At 35.0% G+C, this 27,277-nt stretch overlaps 1 protein-coding gene across 1 annotated transcript in view; it reads left to right on the top strand.

Moving 5' to 3' along the window:
* LOC110105631 (AP-4 complex subunit epsilon) overlaps positions 1 to 24,104 on the top strand; it is a 47,905-nt gene extending 23,801 nt beyond the window's left edge. The window contains exons 5-11 of the mRNA XM_028695752.1: positions 140 to 336; positions 414 to 545; positions 5,350 to 5,406; positions 5,501 to 5,617; positions 7,768 to 7,845; positions 20,585 to 20,728; positions 22,537 to 24,104. Coding sequence (XP_028551585.1) covers positions 140 to 336; positions 414 to 545; positions 5,350 to 5,406; positions 5,501 to 5,617; positions 7,768 to 7,845; positions 20,585 to 20,728; positions 22,537 to 23,556 — 1,745 coding nt within the window. The 3' untranslated portion in view covers positions 23,557 to 24,104. The remainder of the gene's footprint in view (positions 1 to 139; positions 337 to 413; positions 546 to 5,349; positions 5,407 to 5,500; positions 5,618 to 7,767; positions 7,846 to 20,584; positions 20,729 to 22,536) is intronic.
* Positions 24,105 to 27,277: the final 3,173 nt, after the last annotated feature.

Below are 27,277 nucleotides of genomic sequence, written 5' to 3' on the forward strand. Positions count from 1 at the left end.
GAGTTTTGTTTCCCTTATTTTGCATATATAGAATGTTTGTAATAGCATGTTGTGTATTTTTTGATGTTTTTTTATCCTTCTTTATATAATTTCTGGAATGACTGTTATGAGCGTTGTATTGATATTTTATTTGACCAGGATCCCGATGATACATTGAAGCGGAAGACTTTTGAGCTACTATATAAGATGACAAAGTCCACCAATGTTGAAGTCATAGTTGATAGGATGATTGATTACATGATTAGCATCAATGATAATCATTATAAAACTGAAATAGCTTCACGTTGTGTTGAGCTTGCCGAACAATTTGCACCAAGCAACCAATGGTTTATCCAGGTGGCCCCAATTGATGTTACGTTATTTCTTGATCTTTTTGGGCTGTTGCTGGTTCACTAACAAATTTTGTTGTCCAGACCATGAATAAGGTCTTTGAGCATGCTGGTGATCTTGTAAATGTCAAAGTGGCACACAACCTAATGAGGCTTATTGCTGAAGGGTTTGGAGAAGATGATGAAGGTGCAGATAGCCAATTAAGATCATCAGCTGTATGTATTTCTGATGACTTTTCCTGCCTGTGAATTGACAAATGAACTTGTAATGCATTTTAATATTTCTGCTCTGTAGATTATGATGAAGTATGTGTTGCATGCCCCATAAAGTAGTGAAAATCATATCCTTATTATTTCACAATTAATGTTACTGAGCTGTCAGTTGACAGTTCTTGTTGGTATAAGATGCGTCTAGTGAACTCATGGATTTTGATTGACAAACACTTTAGCATGGAGTTTTTTTGTCTAAACACTGAACCTAGCTCGTTTAAGTGGTAGCTTTTTTTTTCACATCCTCATCTACAATAATATATTCTATATTATGTTTACATAATCAATTAAATGATACCCCCAGTAAGTCTTGGTTAACTCATTACCCCAAAACATAGCCAGCTAGCAAGGATTATTTTTCAATTTTGTCAAGTACTTTTAGGCATAAGAAATCAATATTTTCCTTTTTGCTTCTTTACTTTACCTTCATTTCAGTTCAGTTTTCTAGTACCATTGTTCATCTAAGGAAATGGAAGAAATAATAATGGAGAAGCAAAAGATGAAGAGATAATAAAAGTAACAGAATGAGCAAGCTTTACTCTTCAACAAAAGACATTGCCTCTCTCAAAAGGGTTTCAAGTCTCCCACTTGGTAAATGATCAAAATTTTAAAATAGATGAAGAAAAGTTTCTCTACATTAACAATAAGAATTTTAAAGAATTTTATTCATATCATCAAATCTCTTTATGTAGATCCCAGAATCAACAAACTACTCACAAATATTTAATAAATTACTTAAAAAAAATTTTAGCAAACTTAATAACATATACTACAACAACACTAACAAAATAATGAAATCTAAGAACAAGTTGAACTCAAAGAATTATGTTAAAAAAGGTCCACATCAATTTCCCTTATTACAAAGCATTCTGCTTCGAAATTTGGTGTTGATAAAACACTTGAAACAAAAATTTTGATCCTTGAAAGCATCATCAAATGTTGACCTGATCTCTTACAACGGATTAGATAATAATGTCATCTAGAATGAACACTAGTAATTTTATCTGGAATTAGTAGTATAAGATCTGACACCTCGACTGTAGTAAGGGTCCTTGTGGAAGAATCTGAGCCATTGAGCAGAAATGCCTTTTGGTTTCTCCTTTTTTAGTCCTCAAAATAGGAAGGCTTCAACTATTATTCATATTCCTCAAGATGTCTGTAGGATGGAGGAAAAAAGCCTACTTTATTGTTCAAGAAGCGATAATTTTATGGTTAAATGGTAACCAAAGAGGAATTTGTGGTGGGTTGGGTGGAATTTGAGTTTGATTTCTGTTTATGTTGGGTTCTATCTGATTTAATTCTTTTTTTTTTTTTTTTTGGTTGACTAAATTTGAATTTTTTTTTAAGTTTGTTGCTAGTTTATTTGAGGAAATCAAGAAAGAGGTTTAGGAAATGTGTTAAAGGTTTGTTGGAATTTGAATTCTAATTTGGATTTGAATAGGGCTAAGTATATGGAGATTAGGTAGATTTTGTGTAGGGTTTTTGGAGGGGAAAGAAGACGCCAGAGGAAAAGAAGACTTATGGGTGTGTGGTTCATTGTTTGAAGTGAATAAAATTTTTTTCTGTTTACGATGAGCAATGATTTAATTTTTCATTACAAGTAAGTAATAAGCTTGGCAAAAGTGGATTTTAATAAGTATGAAGTAATTGGTATTGATGATGAAAGGATTCAACACCTCAATGGAAATTGCTTTCAAACTAACAATCTTGCATGTAGAATGAATTGAATAATTTGGCTCTAATATTAATTTGATGCTGGACGGGCTTGACAAAAAAAACTAGATAAGTTAGTAAAGAATATGAAAAGGACAACAAGATTAAGAAAAGTGTGGGGATGAGCAAACCTCGTTCTTGAGTAAGAAGATTATCTCTCCTGTAACGGAGTCCTCCCACTTATTCAATGATTTAAATCACATAATATAAGAGGAAAAAGTGACTTTACATCCATCTATAAATTTTATTCATAACATAAACTGCCTTACATGGCTCATGAAATCTCTTCTTTTGTAGATGGAAGAAACAAAATAAAAATCAATAATAAATTATCAACTACATGTAATTGTTAAAAAAATTCTTATAAGCCTTAATGACTATTGAAAATAACCCTAGCAAAATAACTTAAATAGTTATTGATGTGAAACATACATGTTTTCAAGAATTGCAAGAAATTAATATAAGTTATTAAGTTATGCAAACTATCTAACAATGCTTCACCAAAGATAGAATTCTAGGAATTGTTAGTATTCGATTTCGAGAGGCAAAGAATTACAATTAAAATACATAATATTATGATAATTCAAAGGTAGCAACAGTTATGGCAATAACAATGAATCCACCTCCTAACAATTAGAAAATTCGCCTAGGAGTTTCCCTCACATTCGCTCACTTGGAGTGGACTTAACGGAAAAAATGATTTTAGACAATAAAATTGATGCCACTAATAAACAGAAGGCGCCGAGAGTAATGGCCAACAGAGAGTTACCCGGATTCGTAGGATTCGGTGGGCGGCAAACAATTAACCACTGGTTGTCGGAGAAGCATTCTCCAATGGCGGTGGCTAGTTGGAAGAGAACTCTATCCACGTATCTTTCCACGAAATTTCCGAGCTCCAAATCTAGGTTGGTGAACGAAGATTGTTGAATATTGATGAGACCCTCTTAATCGTAGACGAGTCCGGGGTCAAGCTCGGGACTCGTGTCATGCTTAATGGAGAGAGGAGGATTAATTTGAATTCAAATTAACCCAAATTTGTGCTAGGGGGAAGGGGCGGCAGCTATGGGAGAATTAAGAGATGAATTAATTGATGCTTTTGTGGCAAGTGGAGAGAGAGGGAGGAGAGAGGGGCCGGCCAAACAAAAGGGGGGATTAAGGATTTACTAATTAATTGTGGGCCCCATAGGATAACTCTTGATTTAAATCAAATCTGAAATTAATTCAGATTTTTGATTTATTTGGAGAGTTTCCTAATTGAATTTGTATAATAGGGAAAGAGTTTTGAATTTCAAAATTGATTGAATAGAAATTAAATCCCTTTCCTATTTGTGGTGAGGTATTTTAGGAAAGAGTTAATGAGGGGATTTGAATTTTGAAATTCAAAATTCAAACATGGGAGGAAAATTTGAATTTGAATCCCAAATCCAAAATTAGGTAGTGTTAATGTGAGGAGAGAAGAAAAAGTAAAGGGGATCAATAGAGGGGATGGCGACATGCATAGAGGAAGAGGGGTTTGGGGAGGAAAATTAATGCTCCTTAATGCATCAACTCACTTTAGAAAAAAGGTGAAGAAATCCAATCTAATTTAATATTAAATTAGATTCAAAATTTGAAAACTTTCCTAATTTGGCGTAGTCAATTTAGGAAGGTTTTTGAAATTCAAATTTTGAATTTCAAAAGGATGAAATCTCTTCCCAATATTAAGTGGATTGAATTAGGAAAGTCTTAATGGGGATTGAAATCAACATTAAGGAAAAAGAGCAAGGGGTGGCCGGCGGTGGGGGTTGAAGAATTTGGCATGGTCGGAGCTTGGAGCAAGGGGAGGGGAAAGCTGGTGGTTGATGGGAGATAGGGAGGGGATTGTCGGCGGTATAGGGGAAGAGGGAAGTGGAAGATGAAGACTAAAATAAAAGAACCAAGAACTCACAAAGAGATCGTAGAACCGCGAACCTTGGAATCTTTGAGGTTGATGGGTATTGCCCACTCACCTAGGGTCTCTCCTCTCAAGAACTCACTTAGAGATCAAACAAAGAAAACTGAAATTTTTTTCATAATTCATCATCCCTAATACAAAGTCTTGGCCTCTATAAATAGGCCTCCATGAAGAAGAAAACACAAAGACAAACATGCCCTCCAGGATACAACTCGCTACTTTCCCTCATAGGGGTACAATGGTCAAACATAACTAAAATAATAAAACTAATACAAAAACACAAAATAGAAAAACATAAAATAGCTCATAAATAAATGTTCCTGATCGTGGCCATCGATCTGTGATGTCTCCTGTGATAGACGTGCCGGAATTGTCTACTGATGTCATCATCAGTAATGATGAAATAAAGGAAGGTAGAAACAAAATAAAAGAATATTTTGGAAGGAAAAGAATGGAAATACCCCTGAAACTAGCCTTTTTGTGGACTTAAGACTTCTTTTGGGAATGCTTTTCGACTGTTTTTCTTTTTATATTTGTGTGGGAAATGTGTAAATTGATATCTTGCACGTGCACATCATGGGAATTAAACTAGCAAAGAAATTGTTATCTCTTTATGAGTAGTTCTGGTTTTGTTTCACGTAGTGCAACATCAACATTGCGGTCCAAATGAACCTTGAATCTTAAAATGAAATTATTCTTTTCATAGAAGTTGGAACGAGGTGTTTCTGGAAATTGAAGAACCTTATGCCTTTTTTATTTTAATAATAATTGAACTCACTGTGCTCTAAACACTACTTTTTTTAGCTTTCTACATTTATGAAGAGAGAAAACATAAATTTCTTTGACATATGAGGGGAGATGACACCAACGACCATAGTCTAGCTTCTACTTTTATGAAGCGTTTTCATTATTGTTTTCTTTTCTAGATTCTTTGCATATCTGATTATTGTTATATTTCTATTTACAAGTATCAATACTATGCAGTAGGTAATTTGTTATTTATTTCAGTTTTTACAACTAAGTTTCTTATGAAACTCATTAACAATTTATTCCTAATATGTATAAAAATCAGGATTCTAAACCAGAAGATTTTATGTTATGCAGGTTAGCTCATATTTGGGTATACTTGGGGAGCCAAAACTCCCATCTATGTTCCTGCAGGTACTAAAATTTTCTTTTCATATTTTATTTGTGTTGCAAGTTTCACAATTGAACCTTTCTTCTCTTAACTTAAAGATGTGGAATTGAAGTGTAGGTCATATGCTGGGTACTAGGGGAGTATGGTACTGCTGACGGGAATTATTCTGCATCTTATATTATTGGAAAGTTATGTGATGTAGTGGAGGCCCATCCTAATGACATCACTGTCAAGGTATTGTTCTATACAAAATTAGATTGTAGACTTTCCCTCCTGTATGGGGACATAAAATCATGATGGGTCATTTTTAGCTTGACTCTTGACTTGCATATTCACAAATTAGTGGTTAAAATGTTTCTATGGTTGTTCTCTTCTTCTGCGAGCATTTGTTTTGGTTGATTTAAGGGATTGCAAAAATTGGTTTTACTTCTTTGGAGGGGTGCATAGCAAGGGAATACTAGATTTAAACGAGAATTTGACTTTTAATAGGACACAATGGAGAAAAAGGATTCATGTAGCCGACCCCACGTAGTGGGATAAAGGCTTGTTGTTGTTGTATCTGATATTATCAATATTATGTACTCCTTTTTTTTCTTTTGTTTGTATGGTGCAGTGTGTACTTTGCTTTTTTTGTTTTCCCTAGGGAATTATTGAAACTATAGTGTCTAACAATCATTCTTTTCATTGAGAATTCTAATTCATCATTTATCTACCTTTCCTGTCATATTCCACTTCTGGCCCTCGAAATGCATCTGTTGAAATAATGTTGTGGTCTGCTTTTTATATGTACTCTACTGTTCCATATCATAGATACTAGATGCATGCGTTTTTTTTTTTTTTTGTGGTTAATTTAATCTAGGTTTTTAGAACCATACTGAACATTGAATTGGTGGAAGAAAAAGTTCAAATGTTCAATTAGGATCCAACCTGGAGTTCAATTATAATGATGTGAATTTTATTAAAATTAATAAAAATTATGTGAATGATGTAATGTTTTTAATAATGATAAATCAGTGATAATATGTATACATATATAATATATAATGAAATATAATTCATATACATGAAATAAGTTCAAAATATATTATATTCTAACGCCATCTCAATATTTTAATTTATAGTTAAATCAGATCAACCTAATCAGTTCAACCACTCGTTATTTTATAGGTTGATCTGTCCAATCGCCAGTTTTTACAGCTTTATGTCGGTTCTCTACAAATTTTAATTTTTAATCAGGTCCAAGCCAGTTTGAGAACGGATTCACAGATTGGCTGGCTCACTTGCTTGGTTGGATCTAATTTTTCACAACCATGAGTCCAATTGTTTTCAAAAGATGCAAGGAAGATTCACTAACTTAGATATGATTAATTTTAGATTTTATTCTGCGTATGGTGAAATGTGAAATAAAAAAACTCTTCAGTGACTGCACGTATAAGCCAGGGAATAAAAAAATGTGATAATTCAGTGTAAGATAATTGTTGGAGTATATTAAAAAAGTGTCACATGTGTTTAAGCATTTGAAAACTGTAATTATTATAAACAATGCTTTGAAACTGTAATTATTATAAACAAGAACAATCTTAAAAGGTTAAGGAATTCGAAGGTTTATCCCTGCAAATTGAAATGTTTATTCGAGAAACTGACCTAGAAAAAGAGTTAGAAAAATACCCACACTCTTTCCACATAAACAGGGTGTGAAAAATGCACCTTCGAGGGATGTGATGAACACATTTTGCTTTAGAATCAGTGGAGTGTATAAGCTTGCGATGTTTCAACTTGTTCCCTAAGCTTCAAAGTTTGGACCTTTAGCTTACGATGCAATACTTTAAGCTTTATTATTTTGAAGTATTTTGGAAGAGCTTCTCTTTAAGTTTCTAGCTCATGGCTTCAATGGAAGAGCTTCACTGAGCTTCAAAGTATATCACAGGAGATTCATTCTACGGCATAGAAACAAGCTTTCTATCCTTTCTTCTAGAATGAAGACAATGAGTTTGTTTGATTTGGATGTTTTGCTTCTTGTCATTTCTGATCATTTATGGGCTTCATCCTCACCTGACATACTGCTGTATACTTGGAAATTGATAATAGATGTCTTTTAGGTTTTTCTGGCATCTGCACTTGGTAAAGCTGTCTCCAATGGTAACAGCAGAATTAGGGCCAATCTTCAGTCTGCAGCACATGTCATTACTGATTTGATTTCTGCCTTGGAACCGCAATAGTCTGTTGTGATAAATTAGTTTGTTCCTTTGTTGCATTAAAAAAAGAAACTTGCTTCAGGATGTTATGTTTTTCCTGAAATATTTTGTTGCATTATATTGATTTTCCTTTACTATATTTGGATTTTTTGTGAATTTGAGACTCTTAATTCTTATATATTTTTGCAGGCTTATGCAATAACGGGTATCATGAAAATCTATGCATTTGAAGTTGCTGCTGGGAGGAAAGTGGAAATGTTGTCTGAGGTATTTTTCTCAAGAAAGCCTTTAATATGCATCAAGTTTTTAGCTACTATGTTTGTTAACAACTAGGTCTTCATGCTCTTCTCGCAGTGTCCCAAGGTTCATTTGATATGCAAAATGTTAAACTAAGCTGTCAAAAACTAGCGAAGATGCTATATACCATACAACTAGCTACTTGTTCTTTCATGCAATGCAATTATAAGTTATTTTCTGACAGTAAAAAATTGATTGCATATATTTTTTGGCACTAAGCTATTAAAATTGACACGTATAAGGATTAAAGAAATCTAAATTCAGCTAGAAATGCACCATTTATCAAGTTGCAACACTTTCATCGGGTTTGTCAGCAATGCAGAGGTTTTCTGTCAAACTTTTGCATGTTTTTGGACTACACATAATTCTAGAAAGTACAGCACACTCAGAACTTCTCAAATAAACACAGCATCAATCTTTTGAACAATCTCAGGATACAAAAATTATTTCATGGTAGTTAGGCGCAAGTTGATATTGTAAGAAGTATGAGAAAATGATCAAATTGGTCCCTTGACTCTTTATAAAAGACCAATATAGGCCTCAACCTATATTAAAGGATCATTTTGGTCCCTCAACTTTTTAAAGAGGAACCAAATAGTCTTATCATAGGACTATTTTGATTTCTTTTTAAAGACTTGAGGGACAAAAATAGTCCTTTAATATAGTTGAGGATCATTTTGGACCTTTATAAAGAGTCAATGGACCATTTTGTTGGCCCTTTTCTCTAACAAGTATCTCATATGTGAAACTAGATTTCTCTATCAAAATTGGATAAATTTTGATTGATTGATTGCCCCGATCTTGTTTTGCTAGTAAATACCATTGTTTTAGGCTTGAGATATTCCAAATCATTCTCACTATGAATCTTGAGTCTTGACTGATTTTATTTTGATCCTTGACTAAAACATTATTTCTCATAAATAACAAGAGGTAGAACCAATAAAGTTTATTTTTTATTCATCTCTGAAATTTCATGAGTTGAAATCTTTTGATGGCTCCATAAAAATTGGAATAGCTTTCTTCTCTATCTATGCATGTGATTTAAGAATAATACCCTCTCACGTCCTTATGCAGATTAATTTGGAAGTGCGTTTTCCACCACTCTAATGAAAGTAATAACAAATTAAAACTGCTCAAAGTTCTATATTTGATCTCGGGAGCAAGAAAAAAGCTGAAAATTTATAGGTTCAGAAAATTCTAAACATCTGTGACTTGAGGGAATGAGAAGGGCTAGGAATATATAGCTGAAAAAGTGGGCAAGAAGGTGCAGAAGAAATCTAGATCTTGAAGTAATTTTGTTGGGTTTAATAGATCTAAAACAAAGAGATGGAATTTTATGAAAATTATACCGAATCTGTGACAAAATTAGGCAAAACTTTACCAAATATGAAGTAAATGGCATGTGATTGACAAACTACATTGTGTGATTGTGCCTGATGGCGCGTGATAATGTGCAATGTTGTTCTTTTTGACATTGGACTGTCACAGTTGTCTGTGTCATGCAGTCTTGCAGGGCTCCGAAGATGCCTAACAAGGATGATTGAGGAAGACACTAGCATGAAAGAAAGATGAAATGATGGTATTGTAGATATGAACATTTAGCCCTTATCGACTGTGCAATTGAAACAAGTTCTTTAGATATTTGGAATAGATTAATTTTTTTCTTTACATTAATTTCTTGTAAATTACTGAAAATGGTTAAAGCGCACTTGCATAACTTCTGCAAGTGAAAATTCTGTTTTATCTTAAACTAAATAAATAAGTTAGAATAATAGAAGCATCGCAGATAAATATCTAAAAGTCATCTAGCTCTTAGAATTAAATCATCCATCTACCAGCTTGATGTCTAGGTTTCCGGATAGTACTACAGAATCCGTGCTTAAGTTCAATAGTAGAAATCTGGTAACGCCTTTATGACGACCATAATAATGTTGTAGGTTCAGTGATGCTAAGCTATTTGAGCTGTATAAAGTGAAGTCAATGTCAAAAGCACGATGCAAACTGAAGTTGACAGTCAAATTGATGTGATACAATCCATACGAAGATGAATTTCATAAAAATACTGTGAAAATGAACAATTCTACTTATGTCCAATAATGTTATCGGGCTGCTTTTGTGATTTGAGGCTAATTCTTTAATTTACTTATTTGGTGTGGGTTTAATATTTATATTTTGTCATAATACATGCAAATCTGTGTTCTGGTGGACTAAGTACAACACCTTGCTTTATTTTGATACAAACCATAAAATACAGAAGTTTTGCTGAAATTTAAAAGCCTAGAAAACACATCTCGATAAAAAATTGTCACAATAAAAAAGATTCAGTTGCATCAGTTTTGACTGTAGTCAATTATACTTGCAAAACCAAGTTCAAATTATGAAAACATAAGAGAGCACAGAAGAAATAACCAAGCATAACAATTCAAGCTTCACGCTAGTACAAAGCGATGATTTTCCCCAAAAATTGGCAACACACTTGCACCCTAGTCAAAGAACGTTGCATCTGACCCACACACATCAGACTAAATGGAACTAGAATATTTATTAAGCCAAAAATTGTTTAATACATGTCTAAAGTATTTTATTTATAATCATATAGACTTTTAGAAATTTAGCAGTTTGTAAAATATTTAAATCATTGAAACTTGGAAGTGCTGCAGTGCTTACTCCTTATGGAACGATGAAGTAACATCAAGTCTCCATAATTGAACAAGAAGATCATTTGAAAATCCCATCCCTCCTGTGAAAACCAATCCGTGAACCACCCACCCATACCTAAGAATCTAGAACATAATTTTTACTTGAATTTGAATGCAAATGTTGTCGTATACTAAAAAATCTCCATTAACATCTTAAGTCAAAACTAGAGCACAATAACAAAATTATTGTAGTGCACTCAACTAAAACCCTTGAATCATGAACCAATAGAGATTGTTGGGCCAATAAGAGAGATCAGGTGCACTTGACTAAAAGCTAATAGAGATTGTTGGACCAATAAGAGAGATCAGGTGGACAAACTCGAGAATCAAATTAGTAATTAATTGTGAATCAACCCAAGGAAAATATTGATAGTAGAGAATCCATAATGTTCTTATAAACAATACATCATAGTTATTTTTTCAGATAAATTGAAATTGAAAAACTAAAAAATAAAATAATTGAATGGAAATGGTTTCCAAGTCATCAAATTATTGATTTGCTCATCTTAATGCATAAGCTTTGTACTTTTGGCAATTTTCTAACATTAGAACTCTTGCCAGTATGCCGATAATTTGGCTGTTGAATTGGTATTTGATATTCATCAAACTAAGTAGCGCATAGTTGTTGTGCACCTTGTCATATAACATCTATAAATCTTTGCATATAGATTTATCATGGGGATGCACGATATATTTTTGAAATCAATGATCAGTAGTGGACAAAATTTCATAATCTTAAGATGAGATTCAGGAGCAAGAAATGTGTAATTGTCTTGCATAGTTTTGGATGTGAATTTATAAAAAAAGAGATGAAAAGATTGAAGAATTCAAAACATGGTGATGCGGACATCGGTACGAAGATTTGGCGCATCTATCACAGGCGGCGTCGTAAATCTACGGCCATTATTTAAATTTTCAATTATGAGTTATTTTCTGCATTTTAATTCTTATTTGATGTATTTCCTGTTTTACCCCTAGGATAATTTATGTGAGTGTTGTGGCCCAAGGGGCAATTTTGTAGTTTTGATTTTTTTTCTCATGTTGTGGCCTATATATAGGGCCTTAAGCTATTGTAATAGGGATGAAGAATTGATATTAAAAATTTGTGTCCACACTTGTGTTCTTGTGAGAGAGCGTTAGTGAGATTCTTATGGAAAGGAATCAGAGTTCTCACTAGCCGCAGGATAGGTCCGGGCTCGTGACTTGAAGTCCCTAGAAGAAGGGCAAAGAATCACCCGTCAGTCTTTAGAAGAGTCCAAGGCTCGCGGTTTTTATTCTCTCTTTCATTTTATCTTCGATCTTCTATTTTGTTTTTGTTTTCTTCCTTCTTATCGCTCCCCGTAGTCATTTTCATATTCTTCTTCCTCCCTCAACCTTACGGGCCAAGCTCCTTACCGAGCTCCCCAAAAGCCACCGGCCACCTCACCCATTATCCCGCCGGCCCTCCCTCTAGCCACCGGCCTCCCCTTCATCCACCACCCCTCCTCTCCATTAATCGTTGGCTCCTTTGCCACCACCTCTCGTATTTTCAAATTTAAAATTTGAAATTTGGTGAGTTGAAAGTTTCCAAATTTGGCCGGTGCCAAATTAGGAAAGTTTCAATGAGGTTTCAATTTTCAAATTTGAATCGAAGCGGATTTGAAAATTTTTGTGATGTGAAACAAAATCCATGCGAAAGTGATTTGCTTAAAGAAGTTTGCACGCTTAGATTTAGAGGTAATAATAAACAAGATCTTATGCGGAATTGAACGATAAGATAAATATGAAGTGGTACTTAGCTTAGGTTAATTCTCATGCATAGAAGTTCAAAAGATAGCCATCTTAATCCAACATTGCATACGTAGATTGTTCCAACAATAAATTCCAATACTAACAATAAGATTAGGCTATGAAAGATCCCTCACACAACTCTTTCTATTACTAGGTTCTAGCGGCGAATAATTGATATGATCTTCATGAATCCATTAATAACCATAAACGAAAAGTAAACTAGGAAGATAAGAGCGTTAAGGAAAGAGTTTCACCTAAGGAATGAAGTAATACAACGTTCCGGTGGTGCTTTGATGGTTGGATCGGAAGTAGGTGGTGCTTTTCAGCTTCTTGGGTGACTTGGACAGCCACAATCCACGATCAAATTCTTGGGCAGCAAGTCTTCAACATGGGAGAACGATTCCCAGCTGTCTGGCCTTTGATGGTTGCTCCCGGATTGGTTGGGACGGTGATGGGCTCTGCCGTAGGAAGCTCCAAACAGCCAGCTGGTGGGCTAGGACAGCAGTCTGTTAAGACCCAGAAAACCTGGACAGCGAGCGGGGTCGTTCCAGCAACCCAGGCATCAAATCTCCTTATTGAAAATTGCAATATAGCAGGTTGCCCTTTATGGAATTCCGGGACAGCATGCTGTAATACCACAAAATAGGAAAACTATGGGGGAGGGAGAGGATTCGTTTCACATTTCAAAATTTTGAAATCTGAAATTAAAATTGATGAAATTTGGAATTAACTATGTGAGAGGAGGCATTAAAGAGGTATTTAAGTGGTGGTGAGGTGGCAATTAGAGAGAGAAGCAATGGGTTGAGGTGGCCGGCCATAAGGAGAGAGAAAGGGGCTTGGTAATGAATAAAATGGGGCCCGCAATTAATGACAGATTTTAATCAAAAATTCTGAACGGAAATTTTAGGTTTCAATTTAGGGAAGTTTCCTAATGCATGGCAATCAAGAGAATTGATTTGAATTTCAAATTTGAATTGAAACACAATTAAGAAGATTGCCAAAAATCAAGGATTTAATTAAGGAAAGTCAATTATGTCTCATGGGAGATTTGAAATTTCAAACCTCATGGAGGGAGGCCGGCGGCTAGAGGGGGTAGACGGAGCCAAGGGGGATGGGTGGTGTCTGTTTGGGCGCCGGCGGCTTGTGGGGGCAAATGGGGCGGCGGCAAGGTTGAGGGGAGGGATAACGGAAACTGAAAGAGATCTTTCGGAGGGGGAAAAAAGGAGAGAAGAAGAAAATATATGGGGTAGAAAACCAAGAGATCCACCAAGGGGCTGTTGGGTATTGCTTTGAGGCTCTCCTAGGCTTTCCTCACTTGAGAACTCACAAAGAGATCCAAAACAAAAATTTTCATTAACAATAATCATTCTTTCCAAGAGGAAGGGGAAGGCTTAAATAGCAAAATATATGAAGAAATAAAAGACACTATTGTCCCTAGGGCAAACATTAGGCAAAGCCCTCAAGTGAGGGTAGAAAGGGAAAAGTACAAATAACAAATCAAATACATCAAGATAAATAGACACAATCGTAGCCGTTGATTTTCGATGTCCTCATCATTCTCTCCAGGTGGGAGAAAAACTCGACTCCGTCGAGTTGGTGTCTCGAAAACTCCTCTTGCATCTTGGTTTATCTGTTGTAGCTCCTCGCACTCTGACTACGTATCCTCTTATTTTGGTTCACATCTTCACCTAGTCAAGTATCTTCTTTGTCCATCCTCTTTTGTGGAAATAATATCATCACTAGGAAGTAGGAATCATGTCAACCTTCTCCGCAATAGGAATTTCGAGAATAATTTTGGGAGTGGAGGTAGGCTTTGGGGTTCTCACAAGATGGGGTCACACAAGGCTTAATTTGAATTGGATTTGGGGGTTTAACTCCTGACCTTCAAAGTCTACTAAATCTTTTATGTTAGAAAAGGAATAAATGTTGAATTCTGCAAGCAGATCCACCACGCAAGCGTTGTTATTGATTTTATTGACTATTCTAAATGATCTGTACTTCTAGCATGTAATACCATTAATTGAGTTATCAACTTTAATAGATTTAAATTGTCGTTTAGAATCAGCATAAAGTTTATACTTATTATTGCTCTCTTCAGTTAAGCATGCAATTTTCTTAAGAAAGTCATGGAGATGTAATGCAAATGTTGATGCAAAAGACTTATTGCAAAGAAGATTGGCATGAATTGTGGGATCACACATGGTTGAAAATAAAGAAAAAAAGATTTGGGAGACAGACTACAAAACACAAACATTCCGACTCACAAACACTCATAGATATGAATGCAACAGATCAATCACAAAACGAGAGGACATAAAGTTTCCAAGTCTAGGGAACTGGTGTAGGAGGAGCAATAAAGACATCCTTAGTTACTAAGGCAATTCCATAGATAGTTTCATCTAGGGTCGAGGTTAGTCTCCTAGGGGTAGCAGTGTAACCTATCAAATTCATCCAATTAGGAGAGGGGAGGTCCTTAATAGGGGAGGACAAGACTATAAAGGACATGATGGCGAAGTCATGGATATGATTAGAAGATGGGTCCTGACTCACTACCATAAGGGGATAGTCCAAGGAGTCACCATAAGGTATGAGACTCAAGAAATGGGGTAAGGTATTCCTAACAGAACTGGGCACAACAGTTAGAGTGGTGACATGAAAGCATGGGCTAAGACTCTCTCTAACGTTGTTGTCGGTACGAGGAATGGAGAGGTAAGTCCAATCAAGAAAGACACACTCGTTAAAATGTAACGCTAGATGAGCCACTCTTAAACTAAACTCCAATAAAACAAAAGGAGATTCATTACTCAAATTAGGCTCAAAAACTTTCAGACTCAAATCAGTATCTTCCGAACTCATAGTACTATGCTCAATAGAATCAGGATAAATGGGTTTAGGGTCAATTAAATTGGGAGTTAAATCAGGTAGTAAGTGTAGTTGAACCACTTCCGACTCGAGACTATTGCCATCAAGATTCTCCAAAGTCAACTCAGTAGGTGATACAACTAAATCAGGATCTTCCGAATTTAAATTCAATGTGTCCAAGGCTAGATTGGCTTCTTCCAAGATCATATTACTATTGTCCAGGCAGACTTTATCCAAAGAGTTATCCTCGAGGAGAATAAGATCAGGGTGGGCTAGGGTGTCGATGTTTAAATGTTCCATCTTTCCTAGCTCAGGGTTTAAGTCATGCCGGGAGTCTGACTCACTCACAAATTTCGTTTCATCCTCAAAGAAGTCCTCATTTTCGATTGTATCCACGAAATGGATGTATTCAATCTCGGGTTCAGTAGATTTCTTCTTTTTACTGCAATTCTTTATTGCTTTCTTGTTAATGCATTTCTCTATCAAAAGTACACTTTCAGGATCAAAGACTAGGGAGGCTAAAGGTTGACTGAGCTGGTTAGAAGTCGATCCAAGTGGGGAGTCATATGGGCTCGAACCAACAGAAGATCCACTAAAGGGTCGGTCACCAAGACTGAATGAAGACCTACAGAGTGGGACAGCAACCCTGTCGTTACTAAAGGATGGGTGGTCTCGACCCCAGTAATGTCCACGGTTTGTCCCAACGAAAGAGGTAGGGTGATGCTCTAGACGACAGTCACTAGTAGGGGGTCGGTATTACAAATTAAGTTCTCGCCTCATGTCTTTCCAAGTAGGGTACTCACCGCGAGACTCTTTATGATCTTCCAATCTTGCCCAAAATTGAAGAGCTCGACCTTTTAGGTGAGATTTAGCGATGCTTACTTGGTGGGATTCAGGGATATGACATGATTTAAAATAGTCATCTTGTTGTCTAGCCCATTCCCTAAAGTAGTAAGGATCCGAGGAACCATCAAAGGTGGGTAGACGGTAAGGTGACTCAAAATGAGGTCGTTGTGGCTTAAACTCGGGTCTAGGTTGAAAAGTAGAGTGGGACATAATTCGAGTGGGAATAGTCAACAGGTTTCTCCGTCATAATTCTAGTCATATTGCCCACTAGGTTAACGATGTCATCTAAACTCTTTTGGAGTCTTATCGGGTCCATTGAAAAGTGCTAAGATGCTTAAGGAAGAATGAGCGTAAGGGACATCATTTAGACACTAAGTTAAGCTCACTTAGACTCACTACAGGGTGCAGAAAAAGTTTGGACAGCAAGCTAAGCTAGTGGGTTAAGTAGCCTAGGCACTTGGGGAGGTTGTTAGGTTGAGGACAGCACCCAAACGCTTAAGAAACTAGCCTATATTTCACTAGATGTGTGCAGGAAAGATGTGGACAGCAAACTACAACAAGGCATAAAGTTATCTAAGTGTTTAGGCAGGATTTTAGGATGTGGACAGCACCTAAACACTAGGTTAGGTTCACTTTCCTGGACAGCACACTACAAGGCTTGAATAAATGCGTTAAGTGTTGGGTTAGGTGTCTAGAGTGGGGACAGCACTTAGGTACATGAAATGCTAACCCAAAACTCACTAAATGTGTGCAGGAATTGTAAAGACAGCAATGTAAACAGTGAATAAAATTTAGATATGTGATGATATGCATGCAAAAATTAAATTATAACGCAAGGTTAGACCCTAGGATGTTTTTCTAACATGTCATGCATGCCTACCATGCTCTGATACCAAGATGATGTGGAACAAAATCCATGCGAAAGTGATTTGCTTAAAGAAGTTTGCACGCTTAGATTTAGAGGTAATAATAAACAAGATCTTATGCGGAATTGAACGATAAGATAAATATGAAGTGGTACTTAGCTTAGGTTAATTCTCATGCATAGAAATTAAGTTCAAAAGATAGCCATGGGGGAATCGGCGGGTCTGAGAGGGGAGGTGGCTGGATTTTGCTGTTGGGGAAAGGGTGACCGGTCAAGATAAAGGGAAGGGGGCGGGTTTGAGGGAATGGTGGTGGGGAGGAAGGAAACAGTAAACAAAAATAAAACCAAGAGCTCGCCGGAGCGGGCTGTTGGGTATTTCGGGTGGAGCCTCTCCTAGGTCTCCCCTCTTTCTCTCAAGCTCTCAAGCAAGAAGACAAAAGAAAATCTCAGAAATTTTATTCATCAAAACATTAACCTCATACATCAAGAAGAGACCCTTTTATAAGAGGTCTCAAACATGAAAAGAAAAACAAAAGACTCATATGCCCCTTGGGCTACAATAGACACTACGCCTACATAAGGGCGAAATCGTCACTAGTACATGAAATAAAAGATACACAAAATAAAACAACATGATAACATCAAAAATATAAACTATCGATCGTAGCCATCGATCTACGATTCCGTCGCCGATAAACCTGCCTAAAATGTTTGTCGATGACCTCATCAGTTAGGGAAAGAGTTTCACCCAATGAATGAAGTCATACAACGTTCCGGTGGTGCTTTGATGGTTGGATCGGAAGTAGGTGGTGCTTGACAGCTTCTTGGGTGACTTGGACAGCCACAATCCATGATCAAATTCTTGGGCAGCAAGTCTTCAACATGGGAGAACGATTCCCAGCTGTCTGGCCTTTGATGGTTGTTCCCGGATTGGTTGGGACGGTGATGGGCTGCTGTAGGAAGCTCCAAACAGCCAGCTGGTGGGCTAGGACAGCAGTCTGTTAAGACCCAGAAAACCTGGACAGCGAGCGGGGTCGTTCCAGTAACCCAGGCATCAAATCTCCTTATTGAAAATTGCAATACAGCAGGTTGCCCTTTAGGTTGCCTCCAAAACTGCTGTTTGAATAGTGGAACCTGCTGTCCTGCACCGTTGGAATTCTGAAATTGCTGTTGAAAGGATTCCAGCAGCCTATATCAACTACCCAGGGTCTACACAAGAGTTAGGGTTGCTGTCCAGAATTTTCCAAGTGTCAAAAGCTGCTGTTTAGACCTCACATCTTTTGCTCTTCAAGACCCAGACGATTCAAGCCTCCTACCCGTTCTACATCACATGGTTAACATGTTCATAAAATAAAGTCAAGTTAGATATATTTAAGGCTAGACAAGTACCATAATTTGTTGAAAATTTTAATTTATAAGCATTCAAACCTAAGCATTGCACGATTTTATATGTTCCATCCATTAGTTAATTTCTTAAGTCCCTTATTGGAAGCATTTAAGGATTCAAAAATATTGACACCTTATATTATCTCATGTTCTCATCAGCAATTGGCTTACAACTCTCATAATTAATAATCAATTTCTTGCAAATAGTTTTATACAAATCAAACAAATCATGAAAATTAGGAAAATGATTAATATGATATGAAGTAATGAAAACACTAAAATACTTAAAGATTGTGAATGTCGAATCAAACATAGAATCGTAAGGAGTGATTCAAGGTTTAATGGTTCTACTGTATTGAACCAGATGATGTAATAAATATTAATTTATTTAAGTATAATATAAATGGCATAATAATGATGCAATAATGCAAATATATGACTAAAAATGAATATAACTCGTATTCAAATAATATCTTTAATAAATAAATTCAAACGCCTTCAATCAATTTAGTTTGTATTTATTATAAAATTATTTCACATATAATCTTACAAAATTTAATATAAATCATTACTAATTTATGTTATATCTTTAAATATAATTTATATTGAAATATCATACACTAAATTCATTTCTCACATAAAATTTCTCACATAATTATTAGATGATGACTTTCTTTAAAAATTCACTTGCACGATACTTGAAGGACTTGACACATATAAGGTTGAAGGAATTGAAAATTTTATTTAGCAAAAATTGTATTATATTCGTTCTTTACCATAATTATAATCCTAAATTTTCTGAAGTTGAAATTTTCAAAACCCTTAAGTCTCTAAAATGTCGAAGTGCTTCAACACCCGTCCTCAAGGAAGTTGCCGTGAAAAAACACAGAAATCCTATAAAAAGCCCACCTTGCCAAATAACAAGCAACAGCTAAGAATCAGAAGCAGAATTCTTGTTTGAGATTGACTACACCTGTCGCCATTTGCTAAAAGTGCCCAATAATATTTCCAAAGCTTTTAATAACAAAGCGTCTGTAGTGTACTGAACTAAGAGCCCATAACAGGACCCAATGGAGATTACTGGACCAATTAGAGAGATTAGTTGGTCTAACTCGAGAATCGAAGTAGTAAAGTAATCAACGCACATCATTGTTTAGGCAATGTCATCATGTATACTTTAAAATAATTTGAAATTGAAAAAAATGCACAATAAAAAAATAAAAAAATTGTCCTGAAATCATCAAACTGCTAATTTGCTTATCTTAGCACACCAGGTTTGCTCTTTCAATGAGCATAGTCCTTCAGAGGTTCATCAGAATGTTAGTGAAGTCATTTTTTTTTTATGTATGTGTGGCTTTCTGTCATTCTGTGTTCATTTTAAACCAAAAACCAACATGAAGGCTCTGATGGAATATGTAGAATACAATGAAATGCTAAAATTTAAAATTTTCATTTATTTTAAACTAATTATGGTTGCTAATCCAGATGGTACACCGTTAAGTAAATTTGTATTTGCAGCTTGTGGTTGCGGTTGCCTGATCTAAACCTGAAATCCTAATGCTTAGTTTCATTTTTTGATTATTTACCACCTTCTAGACTCATTTGATCCAAGTACGTGAGAGCTTTTATTATCTTGTTAGTCATATTTATCTAATCAAAAGTTTAAAAGCCACAGGTAATAAATCCCAATGTAGCAGAGACGCTTATTGGCACATCATTCGTCAGTTGATGCATCCCTTGTTTGTTTTATCCAACTTTATATGAGTTCCTTTTCTCTTAAATTTTCGCTGGTCAACTGGATCACGCTGCTCTTTATAAGATAATCCACAGATTAAAATGTAAAAAAATCCTAGCTTTTTAGTTTTTCCAGTATGTTACTATTTAACACATGCTTTTTCTTCCCTTTCATCAGTTTTCTTCGAATGAATAGACTTTTTCCCAACTTTTAATTAACAGAAAGAGGCCTGTCAGCAGAAACAATATAACTTGATAAAATATTTTGACAGCCATATACTGGACCTGACTACCATATTACCTTTGTGAGCTCTATTAGCATACCCCTACTCCAATTATAGATTATTAGCCTGAGAAGCCTTAAGATTGTTCAATTTGTTTCTCGCACATCATATTTTTTATTGCTACCGTGATCTGTCAGATTGTTGTTGGCCTTTATGCTCTCTTAACATTTTTAAACAAAAATCATGTTTGTTTCATCAAATTCTTTTTAACTGTCATATTGCTGCTTGATATAGTTAATTAATATCTATATGCTTAATTGCAGTGTCAATCTCTAATTGAAGAACTACAAGCATCGCATTCAACTGACCTGCAACAGCGTGCATATGAGCTAAAAGCTTTATTGGGTTTGGATAGTCATGCTGTTCAACATGTCATGCCATTGGATGCAAGCTGCGAAGATATTGAGGTTTCTATTAAACAGTCTCTTTGTTTATACTTGAGACAAATTCTTTTAAATTGGAATTTTTACCTTAGCATGCAGAGTAATATTCACATTCTCTTTATCTTAGTTATTACATGGCCTGCATGCAATTTATGCAATTCGTTTAGTATAATCACAACTCCCGCACTTGCACAGCTAATGTGGAGGTTCCTGTGCTATCGGCAGGAAGGTTGTCCTTCTTGGCCGCTCAACTTTGAGCATATGTAGGCTCTATAATGAACAGGGAAATTATCTTTTTCTTTAACATCACCATAATTAATGGTGTGCAACTGATGATTTCTAAAACCTTATATTTGAGTAATTTTGAAGCATCAAAGCTGTTGGCCTCATTAGAATGCCGTGATAATTCATATTTTTATTTATTTTGAGTAACTGGTGGCATAAAAATAGCAAATGTTGTATTATAGTATTTGAACCATTCAATAGTGAAACTGTGGGGTTGCTTGATTAATGGCAATGGAGTTGTATGATGCAATTGATTTTTGTCCAATCCACTTGCAGTGTTTGGGATGAAAGCTCAATTGTCTTGATTTGGAAATTAGTAGTTTAAAAGATAAAATTATTTTAAAATAGAAAATGGTCAAGGAAAATTGGCCTTCCTCATCAATAAGGTTCTCTCTCTCTCTCTCTCTAACTTCCAAACACTTCAATAGCAATTAGTAATTATTTATTCTGAAACGTATGTTAAAATTAAGGTCATCTGTCTCATAACTAACACACTACAAAGAAACACTCTCATTCAATTCTTACCATCCTAATTGACTATACTCACATGGATCAAAACAGAAGCTAACTTAGTGAGAGTGCTAATAATAGAACAATTCAACACAAGCACATCTTAAAGACCGCACTGCATTAAACCCATTGCCAACGCAAAGATTCCACGTCAGGAACACTCCAAGCAAATTGTATTGACCAACATAGTTTCTAAGGAAAGGAAAGGTCATTTTCCATTAAAAGAAACCTTGCAGAATACCAAATTAAGATTTACTAGATACGTATGTTAGCATGGAATTTAATATCAATTAAATTTAAGAGCACATAAGAGTGGATTTTACTACTAGTGAATGGATTTCAAGACTGATGAGAGATAAAGAAAATGCGGCCCAAGGAGGAAACTAGATAAAGGTGTAAGGTTTAGGTTTACTTGAAGTTAAAGTGTGCAAGCACTGTCTAGGAGCAGTAGACAGTGCTTGTTGCACTGAAAGTAACTCACAGGATGATGGTGTTAGAATGCATGAAGGAGGTTTTAGCAGAGATGGCCTTGGATGATCAGCAGTTGTAGTAAAAAGAGAGTTGATTTTGAGTGTTTAGGTTTTCTAGGAACTTAGAAAAGAGGATAGGAAACAGCTAGTTCAGTTAGCACTTATCTCTTCTCTCTCGCCAGGTTGGGCTAGCTTAATGTGATTGATCAAGAAAGAAGTTCTGCTCCAGGTTTTATAGAAAGAGAAGAAAAACCTAGTTTCAAGTTAAATGCTTTGTTTGGAAGAAAAAAAAAATTTTGAAGCTCAAGCTAAATTGAGAGAGTGAACTTTCATTGGTCTTCTGTGTGTTCCAGCAAGATTTATGAGGGTGAAGACTGCAAACAAGGATAGGTAACAGATTTTGACTATACATCAAAGATTTTATATTCTTTTCAAAACTGGGATCACTAATTATTTTGATTTGGTACTGCTTGTCTACAAGGAGTTCTTTTTCTCTTCTGTATGCTTTTAGAATTGGCATCTTTATTTCTTGGTTTCAACTTGCATGTTTGCTATCCTCTTATACAGGTTGATAAAAATTTGTCATTTCTCAACAAGTTTGTGCAACAAGCCATTGAGAAAGGCTCACAGCCCTACATTCCTGAAAGCGAAAGGTCCGGGTTCTCGGAAGTTGGCAATTTTAAAACCCTAAACGAGCATGAAAATGCTGGGCATGGTCTTAGGTTTGAGGCATATGAGCTTCCCAAGCCAGTACCCCCAGTAAATATATCTCCAGCCCCACATGCACCTCAAATCACTCATACAATTCCAGTTTCTGAGCCTTCACATCCTCGAGAAATTAACCAAAATCCCAATCCTTCATCCAGTGCTGATACATCTTCAGCAAACTCTGAAATTAAACTCCAACTGGGTGGCGTGCCAATGAAGTGGGGCAAGCCTGCATATTCGTCTTCTTCATCTTCTAGCTCTGGCACCATTAGTAATACAGCAAATGGGGTCGCACATCGTGATGCCGCCGCCATTACTGCGGCCTCGCAAACACGAGATTTCACATACAACCACAGGAGGCAGCAAGTTGAAGTATCAGCTGAGAAACAGAGATTAGCTGCTTCTCTGTTTGGTAAATCATCAAAATCTGAAAAGAAAGTTCCATCTACCAACAAGGCATCCAAAGCTAGTTTTCCAAATACTGAGAAGCTAGCTGCAAAACCTTTACCTGCAGCAGAAGCTCCAAAGGAGAAGCTCTCCAATTCTTCGCCGCAGCCGCCACCGCCTCCCGATTTGCTCGATTTCAGTGAATCTTCTCCTTCAATCCCCGCACCTGAAGATCCATTCAAGCAGTTGGAAGAACTTGTTGGACCTTCAGCGGCTGTTGTTCCAGAGGCCCATGACATCATGGGATTATATGGTCTGAACTTCAGCCCTGTAACTCCAGCTAATAGGAACTCCGAAGAAGCTAATATTGTGGTGGCAAACAAGAAGGGGCCAAATCTCCGAGATGCTTTGGAGAAGGATTCGGTTGCAAGGCAGGTTGGCGTGACACCCACAGGTAATAATCCCAACCTATTCAGAGACCTGCTTGGCTGAAAGAATTATCCCAAAATCCTCAGGAGTTCCACACGAGCTTGTAATTAGATTAGAATCCCATGCTTAGGAAGTTCATGTTATTTAAATTTTGGCGGATTGAAGAAATGTGTAGAATTAAATTTTTTTATTGAGTGGAAGAACTTAGAAAGCTGGTGCAAAGGAATTAGGAGTAATTATGCAGCCATGGTTGATTACAGTTGCATATTAAGGCTTCGTTTGGGACGGCTTTCTTACTGCTTAAAGCAGCTTTCTAGCATCAAAATTTAAATTTTTTACAAGAAAGTTGCTTTAAGAAGCAGTAAAAAAGTCGTCCCAAACAAAACTTAAGTGTAATAGTTCAACAAGTTTTCATATTCATTGTATGGAAGCTGGGGGAAAGGATAAGGAAGTTGTTTGTGGAAAAAGCTAAAGCCCTAAAGTGATTACTGCAACTTTCTGCAATAAAGTCCTGTATTTACTATGAATGTATCTCCTTCATTTACATTTCTGTTTTATGTTTGTATTACCACTATGAATATAAATTTACTCAATTCGTTTCTTATCTCTTATGTTTTGCACACTGATTGTTTTCTTCTCCCTTTTTGTCTATGATTTTGTTGTTGATTACATCTAAGAATTTTTTATCATGATTAATTGAATGAATTAATTTCTTCAGTGATTTTATATTTTAAATAATATAAAAAGTAATGATTTTAATTAAAGCATTTTTTAATAATTATTCTATATTTTATCTAATGAAAAATGAATTATGAAATTCAATTATTTCAGAAATTATAAAGATTAATACTAAAATACTAAGTAACATTGATTAAATCATTATTAATAAGGTAGGATTAAGCCTTAAAGATTGGGATTTTCTAACCCTAAACTATGTTTAAGAGTGTTAATTACCTTGGTAGTTATTTGCTTAGTGGATGGCAAGGACAATACAACAAAGCCCTTAAAAATTACACTTGCTTATGTAGGGTAGTACAAAATATATATTACATTGCATAAATTATTTTATATCATACTTCAAAATCAAACATTAGTTTCCTTGTAAAATAACTTTTATATTTTATAGGAACTTATTTGTTAATAACTTTAATTGAGAGTGTTAGTAGATTTATATGCCTAGAATGTAATTAATGATTTGAGCTAGCTCCTATGAGAGAAATTGAATTCCAAAGTAATACTAACCTTATCTAGTTCTTTTTTTTTTTTGAGATATCAAAGGGAAATCTTAAGTATACTAAATCATGTATATTCCATTAATCTTATGAGTATGTAGAATATATTGATTGTTGGTGATGAATCTTATATTGCAATCCATTAGATCTTTTTAAAAAAACTTCATACAATGATAAGAAATTGAATTACATGTTCCCCTAAAGGAAAGTGAGATTAATGAATAAGAAGATGTGCTAAAGATCAATCAGTGGAGAGCATTAGGTGACTATTAATGGGAACTTCAAATATCGAGAACAATGAGTAATCGGCTTTATCATTCTCTTGATAGGAGAGTAAATTAGGCAACTTGAAAGAGGCACATTGGATGTTGATTGTTCGAATATGTTGAATGGCAATCATTGATATTTGTTTGATGATGATTAATGTGGGATGTAAAAATTTAAGAGATGGTGCGTGATTGAGTTGGTTAGAGATGGTGTGTGATTGACTTGGTTACTTTTGTAATATAAAGGGGAGGGTAGGCAATAAGCATCAAATGATATCTGTTGATGAATATTTGTGGTTGATAGAGGTCGAATGTCAATTATTACCTGTGTCAGATAATGAGTAACTGTTAGCAATCAACTTGATCTCATGTGACATTTTATTGTTGAATTCAACTTGTTGAGATTTAAAACCGCTAATCTAAATACCCATGTGATTTAAGATATGAAATTTAAGTCAAAATATGTGCTAGAAAAAATGGTTTTTTTGGGTGGCTCATCAACCATAATGAAGTGAACTCCTTGTTTAATCCTGCTTAACTAGATTTCGTTTGGGAGAATTTTCTTTCTGCTTTTTATTTAAAGCAGCTTTTTATTATTAAAAATTGTACTAAAAAGTTGCTTGTTCAATTTTTAGTAAATGAAAATAGCGATGGCACGAAAGAAATTTTAATGAGCCATAGTGAAATTGGTCAATAATAATTGACAAAATATATTTCTAATGTAAGCCCACTTGAACTGATCAATAATATTTAAGAAACATAAAATAAAACAAAAAGCTATAGCTGCAAATATACAAAAAATAATAATACAAAAGATGAAGATTAAAGGAGAAATTTACTTTCCAAATAGATAATTTAAAAAGAGCAAGCGTCTATGTGAAGCCAACAAATGGAAGAAAAACTATTATGGAATTAATGTACCATTGAAGAGTGTACAAAATACACAGTGAGTACATAATTAAATATTTATTAAAAATTTACATAAAAATCAAAATTAATAATGAATTAGGTGAAAATTTTAGAATTTATCAAAACAATCCATGTTTCAAAAAAAAATTTAAATCTCTATTTTAGAACAATAATTTTTTAAGAGAAATTTGACCATATATGCCACATATTTATATATTACAGAAGAAAAAATCTAACGCCATGTTCTCAATAATATTTGGCTGTTTATTTGTGGTGTCCTAAATGAAAAGGCAATCAAGATTTAGTCATTCTCTACAATTTTTTTTTTACAAAAACTAAGCTTAAATGGAAATCTAAATTAGTTTTTCAACCTTAGAGACTAATCTAAATCCTAAATTAAGTAGTATTTTGTCTAAGGTTTCGTTTGGGACGGCTTTCTTATTGCTTAAAGAATAAGCAGTAAGAAAGCATTCCTGAACGAAGCCTAAGTAGTCTTTGCCTAATTGAGAAAGTACTATGAATGTTTCTGAAACAAAGTAGTAGCCGTAGACTTAGGCTTCGTTTCAGACAGTTTTTTTTATTCTTTCTAAAATAGCTTATTAGCATACAAATTTTTAATTCAAAAAATTTTTGTACAAAAAAAGAGTTCTAGAAAACACTGAAAAGCTTGGGCAACTTTCTTAATGCTTTCTTTTTCAGATCACAAGAATAACTTTCTATATTAACTTTTTAAAAAGTTATTTTCTCTCCAATAATTTTACAACCATCTTTATAATAAGTTGTAACTGTGCCAAACATATTCTTAGGCTTCGCTTGAGACAGCTTTCTTTCTACTTCGTTCTTTAAATTACAATTATAATTTTTATTTGGTCACAATTTTTTCATTGCTTTCAAAAAAAAATTATATTATGATGTTACTTTTTACATTCTACCCAAAAAAAATTATATTATCTTTACAAAAAGCTGACATTTCAAATTGGAAAACTCTTTCAAAAAGAGAGTTTTAAATTCTTGCCAATTAAAAAAGGTATCTTGAATAGAAAATTATTAAAAGGTCGCTGTTTGTGTTAGTCGATTCAAGAAATTTCACAGCCCAATGTTTCAAAAATCAAAATGTTTGCTGCATTCTACGAATTGAGCTGTCAGCTGGGCGCACGTTACTTCCAATGGCTGCAACCAAGCAGATTTCAGTTTCGTTTGGAATAGCTTTTTTATTACTCTTAAAATAATTTTTTAGTACAAAAGTTTTTTAATTTTTGTATTAAAAAGCTGCTTTAAGAAGCAGTAAGAAAGCCGCCGTCCCAAACGAAATCTTCATCTATCAGCAGGAATCTAAAAGTACAATTTGCTTGCATGATGAAGCATCAGATGCCATCT

This window comes from Dendrobium catenatum, unplaced genomic scaffold (assembly GCF_001605985.2).
Source record: "Dendrobium catenatum unplaced genomic scaffold, ASM160598v2 fragScaff_scaffold_671, whole genome shotgun sequence".
In the NCBI taxonomy this organism is placed as follows: Eukaryota; Viridiplantae; Streptophyta; class Magnoliopsida; order Asparagales; family Orchidaceae; genus Dendrobium; species Dendrobium catenatum.